The sequence below is a fragment of the Caretta caretta genome, chromosome 1, assembly GCF_965140235.1.
Source record: "Caretta caretta isolate rCarCar2 chromosome 1, rCarCar1.hap1, whole genome shotgun sequence".
NCBI classification, from domain to species: domain Eukaryota; kingdom Metazoa; phylum Chordata; order Testudines; family Cheloniidae; genus Caretta; species Caretta caretta.
Window position 1 is genome coordinate 198989523 of NC_134206.1, and position 13555 is coordinate 199003077.

At 37.4% G+C, this 13555-nt stretch overlaps 2 protein-coding genes across 10 annotated transcripts in view; one reads left to right on the forward strand and one right to left on the reverse strand.

Annotated features, from left to right (window-relative positions):
* Positions 1-13555, forward strand: part of CMSS1 (cms1 ribosomal small subunit homolog) — a 368267-nt gene that overhangs the window by 29026 nt on the left and 325686 nt on the right. The window lies entirely within an intron of this gene.
* The window catches only part of FILIP1L (filamin A interacting protein 1 like), a 296199-nt gene that overhangs the window by 17013 nt on the left and 265631 nt on the right, over positions 1-13555 (reverse strand). For 6 of the 7 annotated variants that reach the window (XM_048816986.2, XM_048816980.2, XM_075118551.1 and 3 more), the window contains one exon: positions 1287-4523. In XM_048816986.2, the coding sequence (XP_048672943.1) occupies positions 1754-4523 (2770 nt within the window). In that variant the 3' untranslated portion in view covers positions 1287-1753. Of the gene's footprint in view, positions 1-1286; positions 4524-13555 lie in introns of those variants that run through there. The other variant, XM_075118558.1, reaches the window with a different exon arrangement.

Sequence of the window (13555 nt, forward strand, 5' to 3'; positions counted from 1 at the left end):
GCTCACCATAAGATGGTTCAATAGGACTGACTGCAGGAGTAAAGAGAATGACTTGATCAAGTCACTCCAAATTTAGTCCCTGTGCCCATGTCTGCCCAGGCGCTCCTGATCGACCTCACACAGGCGACCAGGAGCACCTTGGACATGACGGTGACGGCTACCAGTCCTATTGCACCGTCTGCTGCCACAAGGCAATGGGTTGCTGCTACTGTGTAGCAATGCAGTACCGCATCTGCCAGCACCCAGGAGACATACGGTGACAGTGAGCTGAGCGGGCTCCATGCTTGCTGTGCTATGGCGTCTGCACAGGTAACTCAGGAAAAAAGGCGCGAAACGATTGTCTGCCCTTGCTTTCACGGAGGGAGGGAGGGAACGGGGGCCTGACGATATGTACCCAGAACCACCCGCAACAATGTTTTAGCCCCATCAGGCATTGGGATCTCAACCCAGAATTCCAATGGGCAGTGGAGACTGCGGGAACTGTGGGATAGCTACCCACAGTGCAACACTCCGGAACTCGACTCTAGCCTTGGTACTGTGGAAGCACTCCACCGAGTTAATGCACTTAATGCACTTAGAGCATTTTCTGTGGGGACACACACACACTCGAATATATAAAACCGATTTCTAAAAAACCGACTTCTATAAATTCGACCTAATTTCATAGTGTAGACATACCCTTAGTGTCTGTACTGTGTCTGGAGGGATGTATAAATTCAAATAGCTGGACTATCGTATTCTCATTTTTGGTAACCAACTTATTTTATCATTTCAGAAACTATAAGGTGTCCTGTCATTCATTTTGCTTTCTCTTCTTTACTGTGCCGAACTAATATGTAGAATGATGGACTGTAATCTAGGTTCCAACCCTGCTCCCTCCTTCCCTCCTTTCTTGAATAATAAAATCATGCTGTGGAGCCATTCTTCTGGTTGGTCTTTTTAAAATGTACATGTTGCTGTTAAGGTTCTTACAAGGTCTTTAAACATTAGTATTTTTAATGTAGACTAAGAGCTTGCCTTACGGAAAAACAAAATAATTCTGTGATATAAACTTCTCAACTCAAGCCAAGATTTGAAGGAGGAAACAGATTGAGTTTTAACGGAATGACGAAGTGTTTAAAAAAATCCACACTCACAAAATTCCCAGTGATTGACATGCCCCAAAACATGTGATTTATGCATCATGAACTTAAAATTGGTACTGTACATGTGATTTTGTGTGTGTTTGATCTAAAAATAATAATTTGAGTAATAAGGCTAGGAAAAATTGGGCAATAGAAGGAAGGTAATGAAACGGTTCTTATCTGTATTTAGCAGGCATTTCAAGGATTAAAATAAAAGTCTGTCACACATGCAAAAATACAAAATGCGCACACACACACAGCCCAAAAGAACAAATAATTCTGTAAGCAATGGTAAAAACAACCAATTATTTACTGTTTTGTAATGTTAAAATATTTCACCAATACACCTTGCAATCAAAAGTAATGTGAGTTATGGAAAATGGAAATACATAAAGATGCATTTATAAAAGTGGAAGACTAAATATTTTACATAAAGATATTTCAATGAAAAGATATACAGTAAGTGCACACTTGATATGACTAAGCAGGCAAAACTTAACATTAGTTCCAAATAGGATTGTACGGTTCATGCACAGATCTATCCCAAAATAAAGGGGGTGTTCTAAATTATTCTTGCTGGGATGAAAAATAGGATGGGTTGCTGGTAAGGGAGTCGGCATGGGTGGGGATCAGTTATAGACATTACTTACTGTAATTTGTGATTGCCGTGGGAGAGGAGTGGCTGTTGGTGTGATTGTGATACTGCTTGTGATTTTACTAGTAGGCTTACTGTGTATTCCATTAGTTAGTGCTGGAGTTCTGTTATCCTGAATTGGAGTACAAGGTTTTGCTGAATTAGCAAGAGCCTGAACATAAGGACTTCCTAAATGAATATGGATTTTATTATCCTCAGTAGTTATTACACTTGAACCAGTGCTGTTAGATCTTTGAAAGTGCCATGACGATTGCCTGTCTGGGGATACTCTAAAAAGAGTATGCTTGGCACCAATTTCCAAAGGCTCTGGAGAAAGCATTTGTTCTGGAGAACTGGAAGAACCTGTCAGAGCCAACGGAGACATTGTTCTTTCTGGAGTTATTGAGCCACATGATTCAGGAGTTTGAGATCTTGCAAAAGTAGCCAATGTAATAGGTGGCACGGCTTGCTCTGGACTCATGTAACCATCAGCGATTTTTGATTTTAAAGGCATTAATGAGGCATTTTGAATAATTGTTATTCTTTGCTTTGGTGTGCCACAGTTGGGTATAACTGCTGTACTAGTGTAAGAGTGAGGACTGTCTGTGGTAGGGCTTGTTATTTCAAGGGTAGCTGTGTTTTGTCCATGGTCTGGTGTAACCTTTATATGAAGAGGTTGACCAGGTGTGTGACTTAGAACTAAGTCTCGTGGCTGTGCACAATTTCCATTCTGTTTGTTATGAATTTTTCCATTTTGAGGCTGGCTTTCTTTGGACTTCATCCATGGGATCCATAACTTTTTGTTTACTGCATTTGCAATGGATGAATTGCATTTGAAAGACACTGTTTGCTCCTCATCATTGTTTTCATCTTCATTATCACTCTCTTCATACAATTGCCCATTTATGACTGCTCGTTCTAAAGGAACAAGGCTCTTGTAATCAGGTGGTTCATTGTCTGCTGGATCTGTCTGGACTTCTTTAGAGAAAACCTGCAAGTCAGAAATTCTCTTTCCATTAAGACTCGGTCTCAGGCTCTTACTGAAGCGTCTGTATCTCTCTAATTCTTTGGTAAGGCTATCAATTTCTCTTGCCAACTCCCTGTTTTTGTTTTCTTGCTGGGTGAATTTCTTCTGTAGGACCATATGATCACCCCGTAGATGACTTATTACGTCTTCTGTTTCCATGTACTCATGAATTTTCTCTTTCAATGCATCTACCTCTCTAGACAGGTGCCCTGACTTCGCTTCTTCTTCTTTAAGTTTTTTGAAAAGCCACTGTTCTTGGTTAGACTCTGCCTTCTCTACTAACTTATACCTGGCCAGTTCCATTTTCACAGTCTCCAGTTCTTCTGATAGAAATTTAGCTTTGTCTCGTTCATTGATGTATCTTCGCTCTAGAGATTCAAATTCATCTTCAGTTTTCATGAGATCATCCTCTATGGCCTTCATTTCTTTCAGCTTATTTTTCAACCTCTCGACTTCTTGGGCAAGTTCTTTAATCTTGTTGTTCTCTTGCTGTAAGGATGTGCTTGATTTAGTTGTCTCTTTGAATTTATTTTTAAGAAACTCTTTTTCAATGGCTTCTAGTGACTGAAGCCTTTTCCTTAGAATATTTACCTTGGAAAAGAGATCATTTCCTTTCTCTTCCTCTGCTTTTAGTTTGTTTTTCAGTTCATCTCTTTCCTTTGTTACACTGGACATTTTTTCCTCTGCATCAGATTTTGATTTCAGTGCCTTTTTACTTTCCTCAATTAGTTTTTCTGTAACTGACATCACTTTCTTTTGCTCCACTTGAAGGTGGGAAGTTGCAGATTGTAACTTTTCTTCTGTTTGCTTTATTTTTTCACTCATTGTTTTTCTTTCATCCACAAGCATGACCGTTAATGTTTTCAGTTTACTTAAATCTTCCTTGAGTGTGAATTCTGTTTTTTCTAACTTGATTTCAATGGCTTCAAGTTCTCCAATTCTAGCTTTTAAGCCTTCCAGCTCCTGAGATAATTGCTTTGTTAACATTTTTTCTTTTTCTAGATTGCATTTCAGAGCGTAACATTCTTGTTTGCTCTTGTTGAAAGCATCTTCTAATTTCTCCAGCTCCATAATTCTTTTGTTGAGTTTGTCAACTTCTGCTTTAAAGTTCTTGTTTTGTTCTGCTTCTTTTTCTAATTTTTTATTAAGCTCTCTACACTGATCTTCCATTTTTATGAGCTCTTCATCTTTACCTTCCATTTCCAGGACACGTTTTCGTAATTCTTCTACTTCAGACATAAGGGTGGAATTTCCACATTCTCCTTTATTTATTTTTTCCCTTATGTCTTGCAGTTCTTCCTCTGCTTTTCGTAAAGACTTATTAGTCTCCTCTAATTCATCAATTTGTCGAGTGAGTGCTGTTAATTTTATCCGGAGCTGGCGATTCTGGCTGTCTTCATTGGTTAGTTTGGCCATCATTGTTTCTTGTTCTTGGGAAATCTTATTGGTTTGCGCTTGCAATTCTGCTTCCAGCCTGATGGCTTTCTGCTTCTCTTCTTCCGCTTTTGCTTCAGCAATGGTGAGTTTCTCGTGTACTTGCTCTGTAGTAGTGATTAGCTCTTGGATTTTTTGACTTTGTTGGTTCAACTGTTCTGTAAGTCTTTGCTGTTCATCCACCACCATTAAAGCAAATGATTTTAGTTTTGTCAGTTCTTCTTTCAATTTAGTTATTTTCTTATTGTTTTCCTTCTCTTTTTTTGCCTGATAGGCTGTTTCTTGGTCAATCAGCTTTTTCAATCTGAAAAACACAAAGTATGTTTGTTTTATTTTGTAGTAGTTTTCGTAGTGGATTTTTCAAATACATGTGTTTAGAATTATGATACCATCTAGAGTAGAGGTGAACAAAGTGCAATCTGTGATGTAGCCTGAGGCTGCCTGACTTTGTCGTGCAGTGGAAAAGGCCACAGAGACTAGAAGTCCTCATATGAAGTGCTTTATTTTAACCAGACATGCCAGTCCATGTTGCTCATTCAGATCTGTGGGCTCTACTAACTGTTTCTGCAGTAAAGGTACAGTACAGCCTTCAGGCTTCTGCATTTGCCAGTGCAACTCCATCAGTTGGGCAAGCTTCAGACACCCCACTCTAGAACAAAATTAAATTGTCTGGTTCCTAAGGTCTGGTCTACACACACAGGTTTTTATCGCTATTTAGTTGTATTGGTTATTTAGAAACTGATGTAGGTAATATCAATACTACAATCTAGTGTGGATGTCCACAGTAAGGGGTTTCACTGATTTACTTATGGCAGTGTAACAATTGATATAGCTAAATTAATAGAAAAACAGAGTGTCAGCCACTTCTAAGTGAAAAGGGATCCTTGCCATCTTGTAGCAGTCTAATTCTGCTGTAAACAGGTAAATGCTTAGGTTGGAAGTTGTTTTGCACCTCAGAAATCCCAAATTCCTTGTTGTCCAAAACTCAGATATGATGGTGTATCTGAAAGTCATAGTATGAAACCCTGCCGTTTTGTGAAGGCTTGAGGTGTTTCTTGAGATTTTCCTAAAATCAGGTTTTACCTGTAACTGTTGTAGCTCAAGTATAGGTTCATAATCTTTCCTTGTTTATGAGATGCAGGGTATTTCAGTGGTAAAAGATGTATGTTAGGACTGTGCATTTGTGTCGTGCAGGGACCTGAATAAACCCAAATATCTTAGTATTTGGATCTTTCATGGGCCTTTCTTTTTTGTCTCCGAGACACTGAGGGGGCTAAAATAACATGTAACCTGATCTTTTCACTATTTCTGCCTCCTTTCCATCAGCTCTTTATTTATTTCTGACCCACAAAGTAAGCTCCTTGAAGCATTAAAAAAGCATGTGAAAAACATAAGTAGAAACAAAAAACTTAATAGAGAAACAAATACTAGAATCTCTGCACAGTGAATGTCTGTGCATGTAATGTCTATATTAAATGACATTTATTAGGAAAAAAGAGATTATGCGACAGGACTCTTTCTATAGTTCCATGTTACAACTACCATCATCATCTCATTCAGGAAGAACTAGGTGGTACTCCATCCATGCTGATCCTTAATAAGCTGTTCATTGACTTGAGGAACATAGTCCTGAGGGCTTAGCATGCAGTCTCAGCAACACCTAGTCATTTGGCAGTAATAGAGCCTGGATTCTTACATGGTAGAAAGCTTCTGACACTGTGCAGGTCGATCTGGTACGTGTCCATTTCTAATGGTGGCAATGAATAGAGGTTTCCTACATTGGCTATACAAAATCTCTCACAGCACATTCACTATACCCAAGGTATTTATTCTGTTACAGCAAATAAATCTTTGGTCTTGCAGTGAAGTTCTTTATGTGCAAAATTGACAGCATGAAGAATAATAATAAAATGTGGTAAGCTTAACTTATATGGAATCATTCTTACAAACATTGTCAAATTATTTATAGAGTTTTTAAGAATATAATTGGGAAATGGACGTTAAAAGGCGTCGGCAAGGGAAGAATTTTTTGAAGTGAGCTTTGAGAAATGAGAGTGGGTTGATAAGGCAGACGAATACAGGAAGTCTGCTCAAGATGGCAGGAGCAACAGAGTCAAAGACTTATTATTACATTGTTGGTTTTAAAAAAAAGTTCTACTTAATGACTCTCTTTCATTTTTATATATTACAACTTGTATTTGTGTTCCCAACAGTGTAAATCTCCTGTCTTCCCCACCCCTGAGTGCTTTAGTAGTGAAGTTCAGTTGATGATTTGGTGTTGCCATAGATACAAAACCATAACAGAAGCATAACTAGCAGTTTCACTTGGACTTGTTCAGCTTTTGTGAGGTTAGCCATCTTGTAATAATGCTGGTTGAATTTATTCCAATTTATTAGTCTTGGTTTTACTTTATCAAATTGTTTCCTTATCTTGATCATTCTTTTTTAAAGGGATACTATCTGGACAAGGGCCAAATGAGTAATACTTAAATTAGCTGTTGAGTATATTACTGATTACCTTTTAACTAGGTGATAGCGACTTAGCCCAAAAAACAAAAATGTTTGAATTCTTGCCATGTTTTATTTCTTAAAGTTTTATTTCTAGAGGACGTGGTTGGCCACAAAACCTTAAACAGTTCTAACTTTTCCATGGTTGTTTTATAGTGATTTTATAATGCAATTTAGTTAACAGATTTTTCTTTAATTTAAATGTTTCAGTTGACTGGTGTCTGAGTGAGTAGTCACTGAAATCTTTCAACATGTGTACTGTATATGCATTCCTGTTTGTATCTTCATTCTCTTCTATAGCATTATCTCACTAGTTATTGGGACTGCTTGTTAAAGTAAGGGACCACCTGAGTCTTAATAACGTCTTTGCTGAATCAGGGCCTGAGACTCAAGTGAGGTACACAAATTGAGCTTCGATAAAGTCTGCTCTGCATTAGTATTTAAACAAGTTAATTCTATTACTGGTACCTGTCCTGGCTCATTGTCTAATCTGGATGAATTCTCTGGGGCCCAGTCTGTTTGGTCATTCTGAAGTCCTAGTCAGGCAACTGGAAGGGATGTCTGCAGTATATTGAAGACATTATCCTTCACTTAAAAATTTTTTTTTAAAATGGAATTTTGAAAACCTACAGGAAATAAAAAGCAAAATACTGTTTAACTCGATAAAATCAATTACAAGATGGAATATTTTGATAAAGCTCATAAATTCTTCACGTCCATAATTGTGAGATAGTTGTCTGGTTTTTGGAAAGGAATTTTAGGAAGGTGACCGTGAAACTAATGTGTATGTTAAACTTTAGTTTTTGTTTCCGTATTTTAGACATATAGCATATTTGTATACAGTATGAGATTTATGGGATTATATCAGTGCTGTTATGTATTTGTTGTTGAGATTGCAAAAATAAAATAAATTGCCTTAACATCATAAATATTTTCATTGTCTCTTTTGATTGGATGTGAACATTTCCCTGTAGTGTTTGCAATTCAGACATCACACTACAGTACTAACCAACCAGAAAGTGAAATTGACAAGAAAAACATGAAACTGAGTTGTTAGTTTTCATTGAACAGATTGAAAATTCCTTCCTGCAAATACTTAGACCTTGATCCTGCAATGAGCTTGGTATGGGTTGACGTTGAGGGGCTCTCTCTAGGGGACTTCCTATGTGGAGCTTATTGCAGGATCAGGACTTGACTACCTAGAGGGTGTTGTGGGACTTTTCACCGTGGCAAGCAGTACACCTGGTGGGAAGTGTGCATTTACTTTTTGTGCTTCTCTGAGTCAGTCCTGAAAAAGCATAAAAGGTGACGAACAAATTTGATTTTGTACAATGTTTTGAGGTTTAATAATGTAAGATGTAGCTATAATATAGCTAAGTTTTGTTTTTAAAATGTGATTTTTAACCTGCCAAGTCTCCTCTAAAGGACACTAATACATTTTACTGGAGAGTGATGAGGAAGGAAAGGAAACCATCAATAAATCATCAGGCTGTCCAATTAGGTTAAATATTTGAATTATTTCCATTTTGAGTTGTATTTCATAAGAGTGTAGTTACATTTCAGACAAAGATAGATACATCATTTAGACAATTCCAAGTACTTGATCCCATGGGACTACAAGAGCATTTACTGAATCCAGTCCAGCAAAAACAGGTCTTGGAAGCTGTTTTTATAGACATGAATGTTAGGTAGTTAAACAGAGTCAAAGCAGTGTCTTATTACTTCTTGTCTTCAGAGCTTCTGTTATAGTTATATAAGTTATTAACCTTATTCTGGTTTATTATCTCACTTATATATGAAATGCCAATTGCCTGTTCCTTAAAAAAAAATCATATTTATCATCCTTGAAATTCTCATTTTTTCATCATAGCTGACTTTTTCCAATGGACATATTGTAGCTTGTTGGAGTCTCTATATGTATTCAATTCTTCTCCATACCTAACTGCTCACTGGGTTAGATTGCACTAGTTATATTTAGTATCATATGACTATCTGCCTCTTACAAAACATATCTAATAGCACATTGTTTTATGGTGTCATGTGGTATGTTTAGTAAGTGGGGTTTTCCAGTATCTTCATGTATTATATTACGTTAGTATCGTTAGGAATTTTTGTGGGACAGTAGGGGAAGTGCTCTCTCTTTAAGTTTGTGTTGTGAGTAAACTAAAGAGATTGTGGCAGGGATGAGATCATAAGATCCTTGTTTCTGTAATTTTTTGTGTCTCGCTCTGTTTCTCATATTTAGTTTGTTCAAGAATGAGATTTATATTTTAAGTACCAAGAGTAAAACAGACCTACATTTCTGCATAGTGAACACTTGAAAAGGATAAGTTTTCAAGGATTTAACAGAAAGGGACCTCGGCCTGTAAAATTTGTACCTTGACAAGTCTCCCTTCAAACAGTGAAGAAGCTGCTGTAGGTGGAGTTTTGGTTCAGGCCATAGGCACTTAAAATATCTGTCATTTCTAAGACCCAGAGACTTTTATAAAGCTTCAGATTCATATTTTTGAAGAGAATTCTGGTGTCATCTTGAAAGCTGTGTGTAAACCTAAAATATTTTCTCTATTTGTAAAGCTTACGGATGTTTTTATAGTTAATTTTAAGATGTCATTCAGCAAATATTCTACAGGTGTCAACTTGAGGAGACTTGCTTCTATGTTTTTGGACATGTATTTGAAATTCCTTTGTATAATGTAAATAAAAATTTTAAGCTGAAAGTTTGAAATGTAAATGAAATCATGATTCTTACTCTGTCTGAGGCATTCTTCCCAGTAACTAGAAAAGCCAAAGCCTGGCCATTAACAAGAAAAGAAACATGCTTTATCACTTCTGGTAAATCCTACAAATTGGTGTGAGTTTTAACACCAATATAGTTAAGTATTTCTTTCCCGAAGAAAGTCAGCCTTGCATTCCCTTATAGTTTATGGCAGTAAAGCTTGGCTTTACTAATTATTTTCCAGTCTTGGGATGTGTATGCATACATTTTTCCTTCCCTGCAATCCTACTTATTGATGTGTAATGTTTATGAATACCTATGTTATGTCTATTTTTATATCCTATGTATTATCTTTATTGGTGCTTACTTTTTTCCTTTTATAAAGAAAGTCAAAGGCTTCTAAAATCATAGCAGCAACAGCATGCTACAGCAATTATATAATGTATTGGCTTTATCTGGATCAATCAGCACTGCCCAACAGAATGGCAACACTTTATTTTAAAATTGACATTATTTTAAAATGATTTTTTAAAAATTAAGTCCAAATTTGAACTAAAGGAAAATTAAAGGCACATCAGATACAAGATCCGAGAGCATTTTCAGACAGATGTCTTGATATGAAAGTTTAATTTAAAATGTGAACTCTTACAGTAAGGTATGTTCTCCACTGGGCAGTTAATCACATCTTTATAGCATCCTTCTAATCCTAAATTGTTTTATAAACTTAACATTCCTAGACAAGTGACTATACAGGGACCTGTGCTGCCACCTCTGGGATGAAACTCAACAGTAACAGTTTAGGACAAGAAGTGAGGCATACCTTATTCATCCATAATAGTAGAAAATAGGTCACCAGAATATATTTATCTGAGTTGGAAGTTAGTCTTGATGCCGGACATATACACAGACACACACAGATGTATTCAAGAGGGAAAGAAAAAGTAATAGATTCTCTATAACAACCAATAGCGATTGGGACCTTGGTTTTAGTCTTACTCTAAAATGCAACGCTCCTTTAATATTCTCCCAAAGGCACCAGTTCAGTATTGACTGCTGAGAAAGTGTATTAGTTCTTGAGTTATCCACCACGGTTCTTTTTTATCTGAATGTACCTTGGTGATTATCTGTCCATACAACCCTAATCAGATGGAGATCTGTTGGGATCATAAACAGAAGGCTTTGTGGTCTGGATGCACAAGTAACTTAATTCATGGAAATTTAAAATGAAACAGGCACAGAGAAAATAATATACCCCACTGGGTATATCCAAGATATAATTTATTTGCTGGGCTGCCATGTATGTCTTTAAAGGGGACATGTAACTTGATTCTTTAAATTGACTAATTTCAGAAAAATTAAATATTTTGGTAGAACACCTTGTACTTTGACAGTGCCACAGAATCATTTAAAAAAAAGGGGAGAGAGAGAGAGAGAGAGTAGTATGCACAGCCTCTCAACATTCCTTGAAAAACACTTGCAACAGTTTGCTCTCCTTTTGATGTTTATTAGGTCTTTTGGGCAGTCCTGAGAATAGCAGCAAAAACATGCTAGAATCTACTGTCTCCCCACGTTATCCTTCTTGTATATGACTGCCTCCTTGATTGATTTCAGTTCAAACTTTGCTGTTATTGCTAACTGTTCTCATGCAGGGCTTTGGGAAGTGTGTTCCCAGAAACTCTTCCCCATCAGAAGTGCAAAGGAATGATATCACACTAGTGCATAAGGCAGAAGTTGAACTGACCAAAAAAAAAATCTGTGAAAATGACTATACACAACAAGTACTGTCAATGTCAAAAATAAGAGGTGAATGTAGCTGAACTGCTTGATAATAGTTACCATAACATAATCCCGGGGGAAGGTGGGGGGGGGGAAGAGAAACACCAAAGCGCAGCCCTCCACACTAGCATTTAAGTTCAGAAAGGAACTACACAAAAATGAGGAAGCTAGTTAAACAGAAATTAAAAGGTACAGCGCCAAAAGTGAAATTCCTGCAAGCTGCATGGAAACTTTTTCTAGACACAATACTAGAGGTCAATTTTAAATGTATACCCCAAATTTAAAAATGTAGTAAGACGACCAAAAAAGTGTCTCCGTGGCTAAACAACAAAGTAAAAGACGCAGTTAGAGGCAACAAGGCATCCTTTACAAAGTGGAAGTTAAATCCTAGTGAGGAAAATAGAAAGGAGCATAAACTATTGCAAATGAAGTGTGAAATATAATTAGGAAGGCCAAAAAAGAATTCAAGAACAGCTAGCCAAAGAGTCATAAAGTAACAGCAAAATTTTTTTTAAGTACATCTGAAGCAGGAAGCCTGCTAAACAACCCGTGGGGTCAGTGGGCAATCAAGATGCTAAAGGAGCACTCAGGACGAATAAGGCCATTGCAGAGAAACTAAATGAATTCTTTTCATCGGTCTTCACGGCTGAGGATGTGAGGGAGACTCCCCAACCTGAGCCATTCTTTTTAGGTGACAAATCTAAGGAACAGGAGTTTTTGGAACAAATTGATAAATTAAACAGTAATAAATCACCAGGACCAGATGGTATTCACCCAAGATTTCTGAAGGAACTCATGTGAAATTGCAGAACTAGTAACTGTGGTACGTAACCTATCACTTAAATCCGCTTCTGTACCAGATGACTGGAGGATCGCAAATGTAACGGCAATTTTTTTTTTTAAAAGGCTCCAGAGGTGATCCTGGCAATTGCAGGCTGGTAAGCCTAACTGCAGTACCAGACAAACTGTTGGAAACTATAGTAAAAAACAGAATTATCAGACTAACAGATTAGCACGATTAACACGATTTGTTGGGGAAGAGTCAACATGGTTTTCGTAAAAGGAAATTGTGCCTCACCAATCTACTAGAATTCTCTGAGGGGTCAACAAGCATGTGGACAAGGGTGATCCAGTGGATGTAGTGTACTTAGATGTTCAGAAAGCCTTTGACAAGGTCCCTCACCAAAGGCTCTTAAGCAAAGTAAGCTGTCATGGGATAAGAGGGAAGGTCCTCTAATTGATTGGTAACTGGTTAAAAGATAGGAAACAAAGGGTAGGAATAAATGATCATTTTTCAGAATGGAGTGAGGTAAATAGTGGCGTCCCCCAGGGGTGTGTACTGGGGCCAGTACTGTTCAACATATTCCTAGTGAGGTGAGCAATATTTGCTGCTGATAAGCTACTTAAGATAGTTAAGTCCAAAACAGACTGCAAAGAGTTACAAAGTGATCTCACAAAACTGGGTGAGTGGGCAACAAAATGGCAAATGAAATTCAATATTGATAAATGCAGAGTACAGCACATTGGAAAACATAATCCTGGCTATACATAAAAAACGATGGAGTCTAAATTAGCTGTTACCACTCAAGAAAGAGATCTTAGAGTCATGTGGGTAGTTCTCTGAAAACATCAATTCAATGTGCAGCAGCAGTCAAAAAAGCTAACAGAATGTTGGGAACCACAGAAAAGGGATAGATGATAAGATAGAAAATATCATATTGCCTCTATATAAATCCATGGTACACCCTCATCTTGAATACTGCATGCAGATCTGGTTGCCTCATCTCAAAAAAATATATATTGGAGTTAGAAAAGGTACAGAAAAGGGCAACAAAAATGGTTAGGGGTATTGAATAGCTTCCATATGAGAAGAGACTAATAAGACTGGGACTTTTCAGCTTGGAAAAGAGACGACTAAGGGGGGATATGATAGAAGTCTATAAAATCATGACTGGTGTGGAGAAAGTAAATAAGGAAGTGTTATTTACTCCTCATAATACAAGAACCAGGGGTCACCAAATTAAATTAATAGGCAACAGGTTTAAGACAAACAAAAGGAAGTATTTCTTCACACAACGCACAGTCATCCTGTGGAACTCTTTGCTAGAGGATGTTGTGAAGGCTAAGTCTATAACAGGGTTCAAAAAAGAACTAGATATGTTAATGGAGGATTGGGCCATCAATGGCAATTAGCCAGGATGGGCAGGGATGCAAAACCGTGCTCTGATGTGTCCCTAGCCTTTGTTTGCCAGAAGATGGGAATGGGCTACAGGGGATGGCTCATTTGATAATTACCTGTTCTGTTCATTCCCTCTGAAGCTCCTGGCATTGGCCAC